We start from the raw sequence: 19,108 nt of genomic DNA, 5'->3' as shown, positions 1-19,108 counted from the left end.
AGCTCTAAGAAATCAAAGTAAATCCCTTTGTAGGATTTAAGCAGGGAGAGACCTGGTTCTTGGATCCTGTTCATACCTAAACTCAAAATTCATGTCGAAAATCAGTACAATTAAAACTGAAGTTCCTATGTGAAAAGATACTCATGAACTTTTGAAAAAAATTATGCCTGCAGGATTCGGCTGTACCAGAGTGGGTATCATGCTTGCAATTTTTTATTAAAATCATTAATGTTTCCCACATGCTAATTTATCTTCCCAATCTATTGGGATCTTTTTCTTTATCCTCTGATTCTGTTATTCAGTTCCTTACTCCACAGACTGTTGCTGACTTTGTGGGGACAGAACAGAGCAACACTGTGGGGTTTTGACTGTCCTGAATCAAGACTGAGGAAACATGGACAAAAGGGATATGTACATGAATCCCTTCTCTATACCCAGAGATGCATAACTATCACATGGAGTAATAATCAGATATATGTCTTGGCTAAGATAATGCATCTTCATTTTCCTTTTCTCCCTTTTGTTCCAACGGTCCTGTGCAATCTGCTGGGTGATAAACCATGCTTCCTTAGTCTGGTGAGAAACACGCTGCCATACATGGGTGTATGGGCTGTAATGCTCAGATTAACTGTTCCTCTTTTCTTTTATTCCCACTCATGCAAGACATTTACCCCTACCTGCATCAATATGCCTTTCTTCTGTATTTTTCCAATTCTCAATTTTAACTTTAGTATGGAGTGTTCAACTCCAATCAGATGAATGGTAAAAGACCATGTACATTTATTGCTATTGTTGTTGCTGTTCCTGTTAATAACAATAACAGTGATTTGTTTGAAGTGATACTTAAAACACATATCTGCCTTCAAAGAACAAATAGAAGGGAGTCCCTGACCTCAGAGAACATATCACACTTAGACAACCAAGCAAATATTTCAAGGGGGTGGCGCAGCAAAAAGGATGGTTGCAGATATCAATGATTTTCATTATAGCCACTTGCCAAACAAGCATTGTGAGAGGAAATTTAAAAGTGGGCCTGAAAGAGAATTTCTCATAAGCAAGACCAGACAGGTGTAGTATGGAGTAACATATGAAAGTGATTAGAGGAATTTCCAGAAAAGCAGAAAGCAGTGGGAATATCACACAAACTCACGGAATATGCAGAGTTGGAAGGGACCCACAAATACCACAGAGTCCAATTCCTGGCCCTGCCCTGAACCACCCCCAAGAGTCACACCATGTCCCCGAGTGCATTGTCCAAATGCTTCTTGTACTCTGTCAGGCTTGGTGCTGTAACCACTTCCCTGAGGTGCCCAGGAACCCCCTGGGTGAAGAACATTTAGGAGAATGATGAAAGTTGGTGAAGTCAAATTACCAGTGCCCTACTGGTGTTTCTTAAACCTAGGACTTCTGAATGGCTCTTTTGCCTGCAGAAGTGGGCAGAACAGCAATTCTTGTGTGCAAGAGTATGATGAAGAACAGCCAGTTCTACAGGTGTTGGTTGATATATTGAGAAACTTTTCCCCCAGAGGTTACTTTGTTGAAAGGCTTTCAACAGTCACTTATTTTGGAAAAACTGCTGGCAAGTTGCTTGTGACACAGACAACCCTCTTTTATCCTGACAGTAGCATAGCATGAGCGACTTCTTGGTATCAAGTTTAGTAAATGAATTGTCTTCTGTAATACTTTGGTATGGCAAGCATTATATTGAGACCAAGATCAAAATATTGCAGGATATTTATGTCCATCTGTTGCACTTTTGGCTGTCTGATTCAGTTGCAAAGAGCAGTTCCAAACTCTTCTACAAGCTAATGAATAAGGCTTTCAAAATGTGTTTAATACCTAGACCTCACAAGGGTTTCTGGCATGTCTCAACTGGAATATTTAAAGAAAAATAAAAAGTTCAAAATGTATTCAATTAGTACTTTTTTCTCTGTGGGACAATCACAATAATTTTATAAGAAGATCAAAGCAAAATGTATTATAAAGGCAATTAGGAACTTCAGACTGTCCATTTTAATTTCAAAAGAAAGGATATTAATATCATTTATTGAATTAGAATCAGTAAAACATTTGAAAGTCTCTTCATTAGGATTATGAGAGTACCCAGTTGTAGAAAAGAGACATCTAATATCTTTTTCCAACTAGGGCTGTAGAAAATGAGGTACATGTGACACAGAAAAAGCAAATTCTCAGTTGCCATCTGTGTAATGGAATGGGTAAGGCATTACTGTGCTAAGTGTGCTCTTTGTGCAGCTTCAACAGATGACAGTGCGGCCGAGAAGAAAGGTGGAACGCTTCATGCCGGGTTAATTGTCGGCATCCTGGTCCTGGTCCTCGTTGTGGCTGCAGCCATCCTCGTGACTGTCTACATGTATCATCATCCAACATCAGCAGCGAGTCTCTTCTTTATAGAGGTAAGACAAGAGCAACACTCTGTGTCACTAGTCCTGTCTCTTGGCTAGGGTATTTGGAGTCACCAAAATAGATCTTTCTTAACTCAATCAAAAAGTGTCTTCGTGTTCATGGTGTAATCTTTGAAGAAAAGGAGTTCTCTCAGCAGGGGATATTGTTTTGTTCCTAGCATGTTTGTCATTCTGCTCCTTTAGCTACCATTGCTATTACTTCTTTTGCTTGTAGACAGGACATATATCTAAGAGATGTATGTCAGATATCACACTACTTCTCTTTCCTGTCCTTCATTTTCCCCATAATAGCATTTTTCCATTACCTTTCCTGGACACTGTCAGTTTATTTCAGGGCATATAATTTTTCTATAATTTTCCTGTGGGGGGAGGAAAAAAGTATTCATTCTTAATTCTAGAGAAGAGCTGACTTCTAGTGCGTTTTTAGCTGGAAATTTTTATTAGCTGTTTCTTACACCATTTAAAGGAATCTTTTTACACTTTGTCTAGAGCATGGAAAAGACTATTTTCACCTTGTTTTTAACATCTATCATTTCTTCTGCTCTTTCTATTAGTGTAGAGAGAAACAGACTCTTTTAGACCATAATTCATCTTACCTATTTGAAACATCCCCTTTAGGATTAGATAAATTGACATTTTTCTCCCTCAAATACAGATGGCTACCTTAGGTGCAGATACCTACATTGCAGTTGTACACTACATTTAGTCAGTTCAGTTCTGCTGTAGACAAAAATATGAGAAAGGAAAATTCTCCATAGGCTTTTGTGTCCGCAAAAACCCATGAATACCTACACCTCCTTGTGGTTTCTTTTTTTTTTAACTCAGCAGCATTCCTCTGCCTTGTGATAAGTATAGATTTGCTGAACACGAAAGAAAGGGATGACTGTTCATAGCCCCCGCTTGTGGTATTCCCTTCCTATGAAGAGCCCGGACACTTACTATTGGACAACAGTGAAGATGCAGAACCACTGGAAGTGTCACTAGGGACACACCTTAGGGATTGCTTAGGTAAAAGCCTGGACCAGGAAGATGTAGACATTTATTCTTAGTGACAGCAATGAGAATTGAGGTGAGACATGAACATGAACAGAATGATTCATCTTTAACATCGTATTATAATAAATATTCTTCTTAGGTGGAATAGTAGTGACAGAAATCAGAATGAATTGTTTATTGGTATTCCTGTTCTAGTAATGTAACTGTGCTAACCATCAGGGAACAGAATCCATATAATAACACATAGGTTTCTCTCATGTTTATGCAGCATTTCAAGCCAGTTCACTGTTGATATAGACAAACAAAATTCCACTGAAGTCCTTGTATAAAAGAGAAGGGTTTGTCCCTTTCTTTTTTTCACACTCAGATCAAATTTATATGGATTGAATGTCTATTCTTCCACTCTAATAAAAGCAAGTTTCTTTTCTGTCATAGTGTGGTAGAAAAGGCTAAGTAAATGGCAGCATGTTAATTTATTTCTTTCATTGATATCATACTCATCATGCAAACAGAGGTGTCTTAATCAGTGTTGTTAAACTCATTCCACTGAATCTAATCCTTAGGTGCCATTAATCAATCTATTAATCTATTATTAGTCACAGCTAACATGCCTTTCAGCAAGCAATGTAATCATTTAGAAGAAATAGAAAAGCATAAACTTTCTGTATAAAATAAGGAGGAATCAGTCAAAATAAAATTTATGCAAAACAGGGTATAACCTACATTCTCTATTGGTTACTAGGATAATTGTGGTACTTGTGAAGGACCAGCATTAGCAAAAATTATAAAAAGTACTAATCATGAATGGGTGGCCTTTCCCTGTGAGTGGTGCAAGGGATGAAATAGGGGATGACTGTCCTTCAGACACTTACACAAACGCCAAAACTTTAAAACCATTTTTGGTATCATAAGCCTGGAACAGAACAAGGTAATTCATTCCAGAAATCAAATTGCTTTCAGTAAATTTAATAATTTAATTTTTAAAGAAAAAAAGTTGTTTGATCAATTAAAAAATAATGTAGATAAGATTTTTTTCGAAAAATAAGTAGAACGTATTATTCTTATATTCATCTGATCTATAGGATCTACATGTTTCTAAGGAAGATTTACATGTTTCCAAAGAAGAAAATATCTTCCCAAACTTGCCTTTTGAAAATGAAGTACAAAAAATTATCAGGCAAAACTGGTATAAATAGGCCAGTGTTACAAGAAATCATTCTTTACTGCATTTGTGCAATTGAAAAATATCTGAGTAAACTGTTACAGATAACCTGATAGCCCACACAGCACAAAAGACAAGCTGCATCATTTGTGGGAAATGAATGAAATATGGATCTGATGTTACCATTCTAGGAAAAGAGCTCAAGAGGAATTGCCATGGGCTTGGTCATGAAATAAGAATAAGAACATCAATATTTCAGAAAATAATGCTGTTTCATATGAGTTTCTTGATTAATAAGCACATTGCACAGTTAAAACAAGATGTGACAGATGGACAGGTATCTCCCTCCTGCAGATGTCTAAAAAATTAGAAGAACACTGTAGTCTGCCATCAAGTCTTCAAGCCAAATCAAGATCCACATCACTTTATCTATCATTAGTAATTAATATAACTCTAATGCTGTCCAAAAGAAGGAACAGGAACCTGGCACATTTGTGTTTACTTTTAAGGAAGTTATTTTATGGAGGCATCATAGACATTAAATATAGCACTCATTCAAAACTCTAATATAATTGATAGAGAAGCTTCTTTTTACATCTAAGATAATGCCACTAATTGGTAGGTAAAATGTCATTTTCAATCAGATTTTGTTGGGGTTTTTAGGTTAAGGGTTGTGTAAAGGAATTTTTAGTAGATTTGTTTCATAGTCATAAGTGGTTACTGAATAAAGAACAGTGTAATAAACTGATCCTGTATCTGAGGCTTTAAGTCTCTTTCTTCCTTGTGTTCTCTGCAGATATCACCCAATATTCGCTTACCTCCTCACTCAGGTTCTCACAAAGCTCATCTCAAATCCAATTCATGTTTGTCCTGAAGTGAGCTCTTCCAGATAAGAATAAATACACCCAGACTTTGACTGTGCTGTTTACCCTTGCACTGATAAAGGCAATCTCTTGTGGCACCTCTGAACACCATTAAGTGATATCCTGAGTGCAGGATAGTTGGTTTAAATAAACAATACACAAAAGCCAAGAAAAATACCATTTATTACAAAAGCTATTGTCTTAGAACATAGCAGCATTATTCTATTACTTTTTTACCTTTTAAGTCTGAGGAAAATGCTTCCCTAGGGGTTTTTGTTCATACCTGTTGAGCAGAACACACATGTGCAGCCCCAGCAGGAATAAAAATAGCTACTTTGAACTAAGAGTGTGAGAAGTCTTAAATACCAGTGTTATTCAATTTGCCTGTGGTAGTGTGCAATTTTAAAACAATACCATCCAAACAGTTCAACACATTTTCAAAATAGTTCCACTTTTTGTTAAGTGTGTAGAAGATTCAATTCAAAATGCAGTTCTCCTGTTTCTTCCAGCCTCTATACTGTTCAACATGGGTTTTATTGTTTACGGTGGACACTTCTCTGGTGGCCCAAAGATAGAAGGAATTATCAGCTTTTAAAGTCAAGGGAGCTTCAGTCAAAGTTCCAATGAATGCAGGCTCTTCCTAAGAATTAAGAGTAAATATTGACAAAAGATTAGCTTGCAGAGTGACAGAAGAGATATTGCATGCCTTAGTTTTCTATTTGCTTATCGTTAACCTTGCAGTATTTCCTCTCCATTGAATTTTATTTAGTTGCCAATGGTTTCCTCTCTTTAATCACATTAAATACTCCTAACTTGAGGAATCCTGTGTCTCTGTAGTATGCTTTGAGCTGATTTGAACTGATTTTTGTAAAGTAGGATACATGTCAAATAATGCTCTTCATTACTTTCTCAATAAAGTTTGTGTCAGAAATCTAGCTATAACATATATCACTACACATTAGCTATAGCACAATTAAGAAGTGATTGATTGATTGATTGATTGATTGATTTAGTAATTTATGTAGTATACTTGTACTCGGGATGTGAGGTTTGATGGCCAAGAAGTCAATCATAATGTCCTGAATGTCATGGATTGCATACTTGTGATACAGGTCACAGCATAGGTGATCTAGAGGTCCAGAGTTCAATGTAAAGAGGAGTAAAGAAATTCCCAGCCAAGCCAGATGGATTTGCGTAGATTTCAATGAGAAATGGGCTAAATTGAAGCTTTAGTTTGATATGTTAATTCTTCCCTTCTTTTTCCCCCTCCTGTTCTTTCTTTTTCCTGTATTTTTAGTCTGTAATTATTTACATGTATGTTTGAACTTGGGTGTTGAGAGCAATTAATGTCAAGGGAACATTTAGCAAATTGAAAAATGAGGTACAAGTTTGCCTACTTTTTATTCAGTTGTCTTTTGTATGTTTGCACCCAGTTATCAGTGGACAGAAGGGTTGCACGACACAAGTTTACACTTGCATACTTTGTGGGTTTCTTCCCTTCCTTCCTTATATTGTGATCCAAAGTCCTTTGGAGGCTTGAAATTTACCTCAGCTGTCATCACAGTGCTCTGCCATTGGAGCTCAAAGGCAATATGATGGCTCCTGTGCCTGGAGTGCCCTGTTGGATGGTTACAGGCTCTTCAGGAGGGACAGGCAGGGCAGCAGAGGTGCAGGGGTGGCACTCTATGGAATAGAAGGGGTAGAATGAATGGAGCTCACAGCTGCCAATGGCACAGTTGAGAGCCTCTGGATATTGCAGATGCTGGCATCCATTAGTGTTGGTCACTTTTTAAACATCACCTCCTAAGGGCACAAGAGCAGGCAATTCCCAAATGTCAGAAATCAAGTATACAAGGCAGAAGGTCATCTTCTCTTAAAAATAAGGAGGATAAGGAAGGTGTATGCCCAGTGGAAACAAGGTCAGGTGACATGGGAAAAACACAGAGTGCTGCAGGCCACTGTAGGGAGAAAATTCATGTAGCCAAAGCTCAGCAGAGCAGAGCTGTGGGGGACAATAAAAAGAGTTTTTTCAAGTATGTTAATACTAAGCAGTGTAAAACAACATTGTCCCATTACAGGATGAGGATGGTCTCCTCACAAACAGGGACAGAGACAAGGCAGAGATGTTTAACACATTGTTTGCCTCTGTCGTCAACAAAGATGATGGACCAAGGATGCCCTGAGCTGGGGGACCATGACTGCAAGAATGATCAGCTCTCAGGCAAACCTGAAATTGTGCAGGATCTGCTGGTCCAGCTGGATCCCTACAAAACTACAGGGCCTGGTGGGATTCATTCAGGAATCCTCAAAGAGCTGGATGATGTTATCACAGAAGCTCTCTCAATTATTTTTGAGCAGTCTTGGTAATATGGAGAAGTCCCAGCTGACTGGAAGCTGGTGTAAGCTGTCTGAACTTTCAAGAAAGGCAAGAAGTAGGACCCCATAAACTACAGGCCTGCCAGTCTCACTTCAGTGCCTGGTAAAGTTATGGAGAAGATTATTCTGGCAGGTGTTGAAAAACATGAATAATAAAGACAGCACACTCACTGGTCACAGCCAGCACAACTTCATGAGAGTAAAGTCTTGCTTATCCAACCTGATTTCCTTTTGTGACAAGGTAACCCATGGCGTTAATCAAGGGGAACCAGTTGATGTAATGAGATTTTTGGATTTCAGTAAAGCTTTCAGTGCTGTCTCTCACAGTGCCCTTCTGCACAAGATGTCCAGCTCACAGCTGGATAAACACATCGTGTGATGGGTGAGCAGCCGGCTCACGGGTCAGGCACAAAGGGTTACAGAGAATGGAGTGACATCAGACTGGGGACTGTCACTCCTGGGGCTCCATCCTCAGCCCTGTGCTCTTCAACAGCTTCATCAATGACTTGCACCCAGGACTGGAAGGGACACTAAGCAAGTTCACAGATGATACAAAACTGGCAGGAGCTGTTCACTCCCTCGAAGGCAGAAAGGCCCTGCAGAGACCTCAACAAATCAGAGGGCTGGGCAACCACCAGCCACTGAAGATCAACATGGCAAAGTGCTGGATTCTGCATCTGGGATGGGGCAGACCTGGATGTACAGACAGACTGGGGAATGAGAGGCTTCAGAGTCAGCCCTGTGGAAAGGGACGTGGGGGTCCTGGTCAATGACAAGCTGAACCTGAGCCAGCAGTGCCCTGGCAGCCAGGAGGGCCAACCCTGTCCTGGGGGACATCAGGCACATCATGGCCAGCAGGGCAAGGGAGGGGATTGTCCTGCTCTGCTCTGCCCTGGGGCTGCCTCACCCTGAGTGCTGGGGGCAGTTCTGGGTGCCACAATGTAAGAAAAATATTTATTAGAGAGAGTTCAAAGAAGGGCAGCAAAGATGGTGGCTGAGGTCTCTTGATCCTCTCCTGGAGGAGACTGAGAGGAGACCTCATTGGAGACCACGACTTCCTCATGAGGGGAAGAGGAGGTTCAGGCACTGATCTCCTCTCTAGTGACCAGTGACAGGACCTGAGGGAATGGCCTGAGGTTGTGTCAGGTGAGGTTTAGGCTGGAAAAGTTTCTTCCCCCAGCACTGGGACAGCTCCTCAGGGCAGTGGTCACAGCACCAACCTGACAGCGCCCAAGAAGCATTTGGCAATACTCACAGGCATGGGGTTGGACTCTTGGGGATGGTGCTGTGCAGAGCTGGGAGCTGGACTCAAGGGCCCTTCTGGGTCCCTTCCAGCTCAGCAGATTCTGTGATTCTGTGATATGAAGGTAAGGAGTGAAATACTGGGATGTCTCTTCCCAGATGGACACAATGATACATTGCCAAGCATGACTACAGGAGGCTTGACAAGAGATGAATAAAATTTTACTTTGGCGATTCTCTGGGGGCAAAGGATTTTAAGGAGTCTAAAATGACATTTCAAATTAGGACTTCTTAACTTCAGTCAAAAGAGCCTTTATCTTGTATTCCCCTTATAGTTACAAAACTTACTAACATATGTGGACTCTGAAGCTCTAAGTATATGAATGAATTCAGAGCTTATCTATTAGTGGCTGTGTATGTATTAATAGTAGTTATTATGTCACACACTGAAAAGCAGTGTGGGTGTTTGTGGTTAAAAATTAACATTCTTTTGAGCTGAGAACCTATTTTGAAGGTACACCTTTTGCCTTCATGTTCCCAGCCTCCTTGGCTTCCAAGCTTTTTTTTTTTTTTTTAATTCCAGAGCTTTATTTTGCTGGTTCAGCTGCTTAGAAACATACTTGTACACTTACATCACACATATACACACACCTATCTTTTTGTTGTTGTTTGTTTTACTTCATCTTGGATGTTTAAAATAGATAATTTCAGGAATCTGTTTAAATGGCCACACAGAGTGTTGAACTGGTGCTATCAAGACAGGGAGTGACCTTCAGGAAAAAGGCAAGGATGGAGGAAGAAACAGATGCAGATCTTCAGCAAACACATAATAGTATGTGATCAGAGCATGGAGAATGCACCTTGACTCCTCTTGATTCTACTTAAATTATGTCCTTGATTTAACATAAATCATGTATTTGCTAGTAAATTAAATAAGGTTGTGACTGATTTTTAGCATAAAGACCTACCAGCATGAAAGGATCTGCATTCCTGTCATTTAACTCTGCCTCACTTCAAGCTGACAGCATGTAAACTCTTAGCATGAACTGAGGATGATTTCTAAATACTGAGCTGTAGCTGGGGTGGTCTGAAAATACACTGATTATTGGGGTTTTTACTAAATGATGGGCTGTATAGGGGATTGTATCTGAAAACATTCACTGGTGCACACATCTAGCAGTAGACTTTCTTCAGATTTTGATCTTCTGTTCATCCCCCGTCTGCTTAGCGGAAGGAAATAATAGAAGATAATAGTTTAAAATGTTGAAGTTCTTGGTATTTCAGAACTCGGGAAATAAATGGACATTTCTGGGTCACCATTTTACTTCTCTGCTTGTAACAGCACACCACAAATATGAGCCAGATTTAACATCCAGCCATGTTTTCCATGTACCATTTCTAGGTTTCTGCATTAATGTCACAAATGCAGTGTACGTCTTCAAACAAACAAGAACTAAATAGAAGACAGATTTTAAAAAAAAGAAGGGTTTTTATAAGAAGAATGAGATCATCAGCTGTCTAAGCCAGGTGATGGAGCTCACACAGCTTTGCTGTTTTCTTCTGGGATATGGCCCATTGTTTTTTATAGGGGATTATGCTTTTAGTTTGAAATAGGCCTAACATGGTCAAGTAGTTTTAGTCCAGATGTTCAGGCTGAATTGTGTTTCATGAAGATGATGATTAAAAAGAAGAGAACAGGTATCATTTTTCTTCTCTTCTTTTGAGTCCTGGAATTTGGAGTATTGTCATTGATCTCACTGTCATTGCCTAGTACTGATAGTAAAGTTATTTTTCCAAAGCTTATCCAGCTCAGCAGGAACCAGCAGTTCAGCGAGGGAAACCTAAATCGACCACAAGGGAGAAGCACTAAAATAAATAATCAACACTGACAATAAAAGTCAAAGGTGTAGAGGAAGGAGGCATTCTGTTTCTCGTCCTTCAGCAGCCAGCTCCTCAGATGAACATAAGACTGCAAAAAATGTTATAGAACGATGGTTTAAATCACAAAAAGATACATTAAACAAGTACTTCTATCAAAAAGAAAAATAAATGAAGCCTGTAAATGACTCTACTAAATCTTAAGTCCGAAGCAATCCTTATTTGAAAACAGTTTCTTCAATGTATGAATTTCACATGGTGTCAGGCAATTGTTCTTTTCCTATTCTTGGGAATATATATCAGAAGGATAGTTTCAGATATTTGTAGCCACATCCACTTCTGACTGTGATTTGTCAAATAAATTGGGTGTTTCTAGAAGACATTAAAGACTAATGCACAAATTTCAGGTAACTTTGAGTACAAAAATACATGTTATGGTCACGGTAATTGGTAACAGAAAGATCTTTACTTCTCACAAGAAACCAGAGCCCTGGCTACTGAGGCAGATTAACGCTGGACAAGTGCTTGGAGTAATAAGTCTTTGAATAGTATCTGATTAATATTTAGTCATTTAGTCATTTATAAGACCTTACTATTTTGTTTCCTTTTTCTTATTCAAATTTAGTAAGTCATAACAGTTTTTCTGAAGGTTTGGCAATAAATCCAGAATTTTGGTACGTCCATATTTGCATATTTCCATATCATCAGAGTTAAATAGGGCTTCTTGACAATGTGTTGGTTAAAGAGTACCGTTTTTAAATAGATTTAAATGTGCCTATACTCCTGAATTAGACAAAGAATTTCACACCAGAGAAAATGTAAGATGCATTACTGTCTTCAGTAGACACAGCCAATCAGTCCTCTGGAAGTTTGAAAGATTGAAATACAGAAAAAATCAATACATAAAGGAGACAAAGCTGTGCCAGAGTATTCAGTCTAAAAGGTACTCAATGACTTCAGCTTTTGCGTAGTTTAGTGGTAAATCAAGTTTACTAGGGAGCTCTGAAGAGTCAAGACTTCGAAAGACTGACCTTCTCCGGTTATGTCAAGTATTTATACTCAATATACTCAGTATTTCTACCAGTAAATTCAGTTTTAAAAAGAGTGTGCATGTCTTGATGAAATCCACAGTTCAAGTTTACTGCTGAATAGGAATGAAGAGCTGATGCATGCACCAGCACTCTGGGATTTTATGCTGGTTGACATATACAAAGAAACTTTTGATAGGGTTTTAGAAATCTTTCAGAACAAAACGTGTGTGGCAGGGTTGAGGAGATGACAGAGGGGCAAATATTTCATTACTGTTTTCCTTCTCTGCTCTTCTGACATTGCAGGTCTGTACAGAATTTTTCTCTCCATTTTTGTGTACTCAGGGAAATATAGACTAAGGATGGGATGGTGATAATAGAGGCTAGGATTAAAAATATCAAATACCTGTGACCAAGTTCCTTTGGTCCATTACTGGTAGAAACTTGTCTTCACACAAATGTATGAAAGGAAAGGTAAAAGCTTAAAATTGCTGCAGCTAACAAAATATTCATTATTACAATTGCTTTTGATAAATTACCATCTCAGAAGAAAAGTGTTAAGTTGCATAAATTTTAGAAATAATGTCAGCACCAAAAACTCTAAGATGCAGGGCATCAATCTTCAGATACCATTATTTCAACACAACTTTACACAACTGTCCATCTTCCTGTAACTGATCTTGTAGCATTGGTTACTGTTCAGCAGGAAATAAGATGGTCCACAGCTAGCAACTTGAAAAAAAATCATTGACTGTAACACTAGAAACCATGTTTAGATCATAACAACTGTTTTATTTAGACTATATTCAATTAACTGCACTCAGATATGTATCAAACCCTTTTTTATAACGTGTCTAAGTGAGATTATATGATTTTCATGGATAAGCAAGGACCTTTAAGGCTCAAATATCCCTGATATTGAAAGATGTCAAAAGAAGAAAGTGATCAAAAAGAATAATACACTTGGAGATCTTTCCCTGCAACCAGAGTGAGAAGTTACTTCAGTTTCTACCCTTGAGTTTTAATAGGTGGAATCCCCTCTGGTTTTCCCTCAGAAGTAAGAAAAATGGTATAAATTCTGTCTCTTCTGCAAGATGGATATAAATATAGTTATTTTAGTCTTTGTATTGCTGCAGGAAGTCAAACATCCTGCACAGCCATCAGCAATGGTGTAATCAGACATAATGTAGGAAAATGAAAGGTAGACCTCACTTTCCATGGATTATCCAACTGCTGGATTTTTTTCCTTTTATCTTACTGATCTTCAATAGGAACTAACTTTTTTAATGTATGTCATAAATTATTTTCCTGCATCTCAACATATTTCTTCTGCATCCTGGTTGTGTAGGGTCACAAGTGCCTTTCTCTCAACTTCATTGCTTAAAATAGTGAAATCAAGGAAGCTTCAAAAAATGAAAAAAAAAAAAAATACTAGTCCTGTTTTCCTGCTTTGTAATACCCTGAAAGGAAGAAGGAGTTACAACTCTCTAGCTACAGCTCAGAGGATTTCCTTTAAGTGTTCTGATTCCAGAGGAAGAAACATATTTTTTCCTGCTAAAATTGGGAATTAGTTAATTAAGTACCTAGCTTGCTTTCTCCCTGTTTGGTTTGGGTTTGGTGGGGTTTATTGGTGTGTTTTGTTTGGTTGGTTTGTTTGGGGGTAGGGGTTTTTTTCTGTTTTTTAAATAGTCTTCACAGAGAAAAAAGAGGAAGAATGCATTAAGTATTTCCTGAGCTACTTCAGTAAATGAAGGAACTTTGTATCTCCCAACATCTATCAAGTTACTTTTGTTTTTTTCAGTTAAAGCTGAAATATTTTTACAGCTTTCAAGGGGTTACATAAGGCAATGAATTGATAGTTTGTCAGTGCTCTCTTTTAAAACTGTCAACATGCACATAATGAAGCTGAAATTAAACAATCACTATAAAGGGAAAATCTCACCTCAGACGTGACAAGAAACTGCAGAAAACTGTAACTGCAATATTAGGAGATGACCTTCAAGTCTTTTGCTTTATTTCTGGAAAAACAACTCATATTTGCATCTTATGGCTTGTATCATTAAAACTGATACACATCTGTTCCATAACTAATCATGTGGAAAGGCCAATTAAAAAGAGTAGTACAGAATGGTAAATTTAGCATCTCTCATCAATGTAGCAATGAAGTAGTAACTAATCATAGGTAGACTTTAAAAATAAATTAGGAAGCAACTTAGTGTAAAACCCAGCTCATCCTCACATGTTGCCATTTGATACCGTTTCTAGTTATTCTTTCCTGCTAGTTTTCCAGTGGTTCTTCCTTTTCCCTTTTCATTAGAGACCTCTCTATCAAATTCCTTTCTCATTTGTACCAGCGTAAATCTCAAATAAACCCTTTACATTTAATTGCATTATTCTTTATTTACTTTAGTGAGCCTGTGAACAGAATATGACCCTTTTTCTTTAGCAGTAACCAAACTGTCCTTCTTAATTTTGAAAACACACAGAATCAAGCTTGGGTAGGAAAAACTCTCCAAAGTTTGAATAGCCTAAGTTTTCTTGTTAGGAAGAGACATCCATTAAAGAAGACAGTGTTCTGCCTTCCTATTTTTGTAGGAAGGTGCTTCACTGAAAAATCTGGTATTTTAAATTACCTGCCAAACAGAATTTAGCTCTGAATGCCTCAAAAGTAACCTGATCCTGCAATGGGAGGAAAAGGAAGCAGTTGCTTTTATGAGGTATCTTTCTGAAAATGGTCGCTGAGGAAGACTCTGCTGAACCTGCAGTCAGCTGTGTGGTTTGTTGGGAACAAGATCCAGTGACACCTCAAGATTTCTTTAGTGAGCTCTACCCAACAGCACCATGAGTCCCAGCAAAACCAGCAACACCCTTCAGCAGCATGAAGTCTCCTTTGTGATTGAAAGGAAATAAAAATGGAGTATTATAGGGACAGAAAATCAAACGCAGTGTTTATATTCAGAATAAAAATCATAAAGTAAAATTATTTAGCTTTTGAGCTGTCAATGAAAATATAGGCTGTAACTTGTTTTCATTGATTCTTCTCTCATTTTCCTGCAATGTTTCTATACAAGTTGCTGTATTTTTACCCTCCTTCCAAGCAGATTGTAACTTTTGTCAGTAAAGAGAAATAAATCAGTATATTTGGCAGATAAAATTTTCAATAGGGAAAAATCTTTTTAGGAAAGATTTTTCTTCTCACTGACTCTATGAAGGAGTTGAAGGAGTTTCCCTGTTTTTCTGAAAGCTATTCCCTTTGACATAATCTCAGAGTTGTCACCCAAAATCTGAGCCTTACCTGTCATTAATTCATTTAAAAATGCAGATTGTTTAAAGCACTTTTCCTCCCTAGAGATATCATAATAATACAGGAATTGTTTTATCTGCCCTAGAAAATAACTGTTTATTTTCTCTGTTTATTAGCTGTTTTTAAAGCAGGCACCCAAGATCCTAGTGGAAACTGGTTAGGACTTCTTAAGGCTCTTGTACTCAAAGTTCTTAAGAGTAAAAATAAAAATGTTGCTTCTATTTGAACCATCGAAGTAAACTACTCAAGTAGAAATTATGGCACTTGAAATAGGAAGTCATTATTTTGAGAGTCCTGCATAAGCGTGCCAGAATTTTATCCTAAATATTTAAAACTAAAGCTCCTGCCAACTCTGCCACATATTTTTCCATGGCATAGAGTATATTAAAAACTCCTATGCAGAGCTAGGAAGGAAGGGCATTGGACAGATCCCCTAGAGGTTAGTGGGGCATCAGTTCTTTATGGGACAAATCCGATAATCAACTATTTTAGACAGGAGCTATTTCATCCTCTTCATTGCTAAAACTAGTGGTAATTGTTTATGTGTTTGAGAACAGTCATCCCTCATAAATTTAAAAAGAGGTATTAATTCCTCTGACTTTTGCTGCTGCTGAACTGTGCCTTTCTATTCTGTAACAACTACCGGGAGTGTGGTTTAGTATGAGAGGTCAAAATTGCAGAATATTGTTGATCTTTTTATTAACAATTTATTGTAGTACCCTTCATAAAAATTTCTTTTATTATTGGTGTTGTAGAGACGTCCAAGCAGATGGCCAGCAATGAAATTCAGAAGAGGATCTGGACATCCTGCCTATGCTGAGGTGGAACCAGTGGGAGAAAAAGAAGGGTTCATCGTATCAGAGCAGTGCTAAAATTTCTGGGACAGAACACCAGTACTGGCCTACAGGTGTAAGACATTTGTTTTGCCTCTCTTTAAAGAAAAGGAGCCCTAAGCTGCTGTAGCCTGATAGAAAGAAGATTCTGGATAAACTTTGTCCAAGAAGAAAAACAATCTAAGATACCAGATTACTACTGCACAGTAGTTTTTGTTAGTGGACTGAGACACAATGGTTCATGCAGAACACTTGTCAGTGGACACCTACAGTATCAGAACCATGGCACAAGTGCCATGTTATTTGCTTTAGGTGTGGGGATGCACAGTAATCAGAAATATAATAAAGCTTTGGTGCGCAAGGGTGCTGCCCTTTGGTTCAAGTCTTCTCTGTTATCTCAAAGACTGAGGAAAAAATCTGTACCATTTCAGTGTAAAGGGCATTGATCACAGTGTGATTGAGAAAAGCATCTTAAGACAGGTAAAGAAACAGAAAAGGAATTTTCCAACATTTACATAAGCAGATGTGAAATACACTTTTCAATTCTAAATCAACCTGCCAACCTGAGTGAGTCATAATGTAAATGCTTTCCAGGAATAATACAATGTTTCTTGTACATTGCTGATTACTAGGCTGCTAAACAACTCATGATACACAGATTGGTAAGAACTGAAGACAACAGAGAATCTTCATGATGGTGGAATTATATCATGGGAGTTCACATGACGTTTGGTTGATTTTCAATTTCAATGTTCACTAAAAAATGAATGATCAGATTTGTATTAAGGTGTATTTTTCATTTCTCAGCAGTAGGTTGAAGTAAAGGCAACAGATCCTTTTAGCTGCCAGAGAGCTTATGGGCCATTTCTTAGGCAATGGGGTGAGAAAAATAAGATTTAAAATAAATGGGTTTCTATTCTTTGCCATTTCATTGTGAGTCCTTACTGAGAAGCACCATAGACTTCAATGCATCCCTTCCAGAGATTCAGATACAAGTGTTATTGAACCCTGCTGATTCATACAGTGGTTTTGTTTAATGCACATAGTAGTTGCATAAATATATATATAAATATATTTTTTTTTATAGCTAACACAAGGCGGGTTCTTGTGACTGTTAAGACTGCATTTTTGTCATCCAGACAAAGGAAATGAATTGCATTACTGCATATTTCCACTGAGTTGTAAAATAATCCTTAATATTAGAATATTTTTATGTTGTGTAGGGAAGGTGGTTCATGTAGTTGCAGTCCATAAACTTTCTGCCTATTGGAACCATTCTTTCTGTAAAATTGACACTTTCCCTCCCTGCACAGGGAAAGACAACACTATAAATTCACACCATCAAAAACAGTTACTCCTTTCAGGGAAGGGGTTTATATACATGGAGACCCAGAGCTTCCCTGAGGAGTGGAAACCTAAATGCTTTGATGATCTGGGCCTGAGGTATTGAAATGTAAAATTCAGGTACTGCATGTACATTTCATAGCAGTCATTTACTATCAATTTTTTTACATACTGTGCAAGGCACTTGAATGATTTTTAAGTGAGGTATAAAACATTTGTGGTTTTGGATTTTGAGCAGTTTAAAAAAGTTGTAGATACCACCTTAATAGTACAGTTACTTACATTTCTTGATGCTTGTATGGCCTAAATTTGATTACTTAACGCTGTTAAAAAAAAAAAAAAAAAGCAAACATTATTTTTGTTATTTTGCTCAGTAAATACTACAATACTGTATTTTCTGTATTCTTTTATTTTGGGTAACACATTTTTATTTTCATCTGGTTTGAATCATCTAGCATGAGATTGAAATTGTTCAAAAACTAACTGATATTAATCTGAAGGTACTAACAAACACATTGTTTTGAAGCCTGGTTAAAAACCTGTGGCGAGTAGTCATTTCCATTTGTGTGGGTCTGCTGAGCCCTTTTTCTAATAGGCTGGGTTTAAATTGCAGGCTTTTAATTCTGATAGCAATAACCAAATGTATGCACATATATATGGTGACACATTTTTATTAAATAAAAAGGTATCAGTGCACATCATGTAGGAACGTATTTGGTGTGCCATAATTATCATCAGTTTTTCTGGGAATCTTGGAAGTCCTCAGCTGGGGTTCATTACAAAAAAAGCAATTGCAGAGCTTCTGGAATCCTGTTTGAAATAATTTTTATTTTAGAGAACATCATTGCAGATTATCCTAAGAATTTGCAAAAATCTACATAGTACTGCAATAAGTTCAAAGGATATTTCATGTAAGTAAAGAAGATTTATATTATTATGGGTTTACAGGTCTGCTCTTCATCTGATTCATTCCTATTTTTAGCCAGGTATGTAATATATGTCATGCAATGTAGCTGACAGAGTATTTGTGATATGAGTAGACAAATATGTCAGAAATTTTAAAATCTGATGTTTTGGTTACTTTTGGTTTAAGGCCCCTTCATAGCTGAAGGATGTTTGTTAGTATTTGCAGACTAACTTACATGTTATACTACTTCATAAAATAATAGAAACATTTTTTTTCATTTTTGTCCCCATCATGTACTTAGGTGGGAGATTTCACTGGTCTGCAGGGAGCATCATAGAATACTCCTTCAGGTTTTTGCCACGATGTTATATGCTGTGGATTATAACATGAGGAGTTGCTGGGTTTATTTAATAAGATTGATAGGCATATGCTTATGTCTGATAAGAACTGCTATCTGAAGAGAGAACCTCCTGCATACTAATGGATGTATAGTATCTCATTGGTGTCTGCTTTGATATATTCTGAGATATGTTCTATTTATCCCAGTAGGCAAAAGTTAATTAAGGAATCTGTTGCTGTTTTGTAATTCCATCTGGTTTTCTAATTTTTTAATAATTAAAATTGCCACATTAAAAATTATACAAACATTAATCTAGAGGTCTGATAAAATATTGAGATTAACTGAGAATCCTATTCTTATATTTTTATAAAGCAGGAGGTTTAATTGACCCAGACCAAAAAAATGTCATACA

The 19,108-nt window shown here is 37.5% G+C and overlaps 1 protein-coding gene across 1 annotated transcript in view; it reads left to right on the top strand.

The window, feature by feature from the left end:
- PLXDC2 (plexin domain containing 2) overlaps nt 1-18,150 on the top strand; it is a 249,294-nt gene extending 231,144 nt beyond the window's left edge. Inside the window, exons 13-14 of the mRNA XM_041488579.1 lie at nt 2,254-2,414; nt 16,028-18,150. Coding sequence (XP_041344513.1) covers nt 2,254-2,414; nt 16,028-16,144 — 278 coding nt within the window. The 3' untranslated portion in view covers nt 16,145-18,150. The remainder of the gene's footprint in view (nt 1-2,253; nt 2,415-16,027) is intronic.
- Nucleotides 18,151-19,108: the final 958 nt, after the last annotated feature.

This window comes from Pyrgilauda ruficollis, unplaced genomic scaffold (genome assembly GCF_017590135.1).
Source record: "Pyrgilauda ruficollis isolate IOZ18807 unplaced genomic scaffold, ASM1759013v1 scaffold12, whole genome shotgun sequence".
NCBI classification, from domain to species: domain Eukaryota; kingdom Metazoa; phylum Chordata; class Aves; order Passeriformes; family Passeridae; genus Pyrgilauda; species Pyrgilauda ruficollis.
The sequence above is the reverse complement of the archived record's forward strand: the minus strand, read 5'-3'. Positions and strand labels throughout refer to the sequence as shown.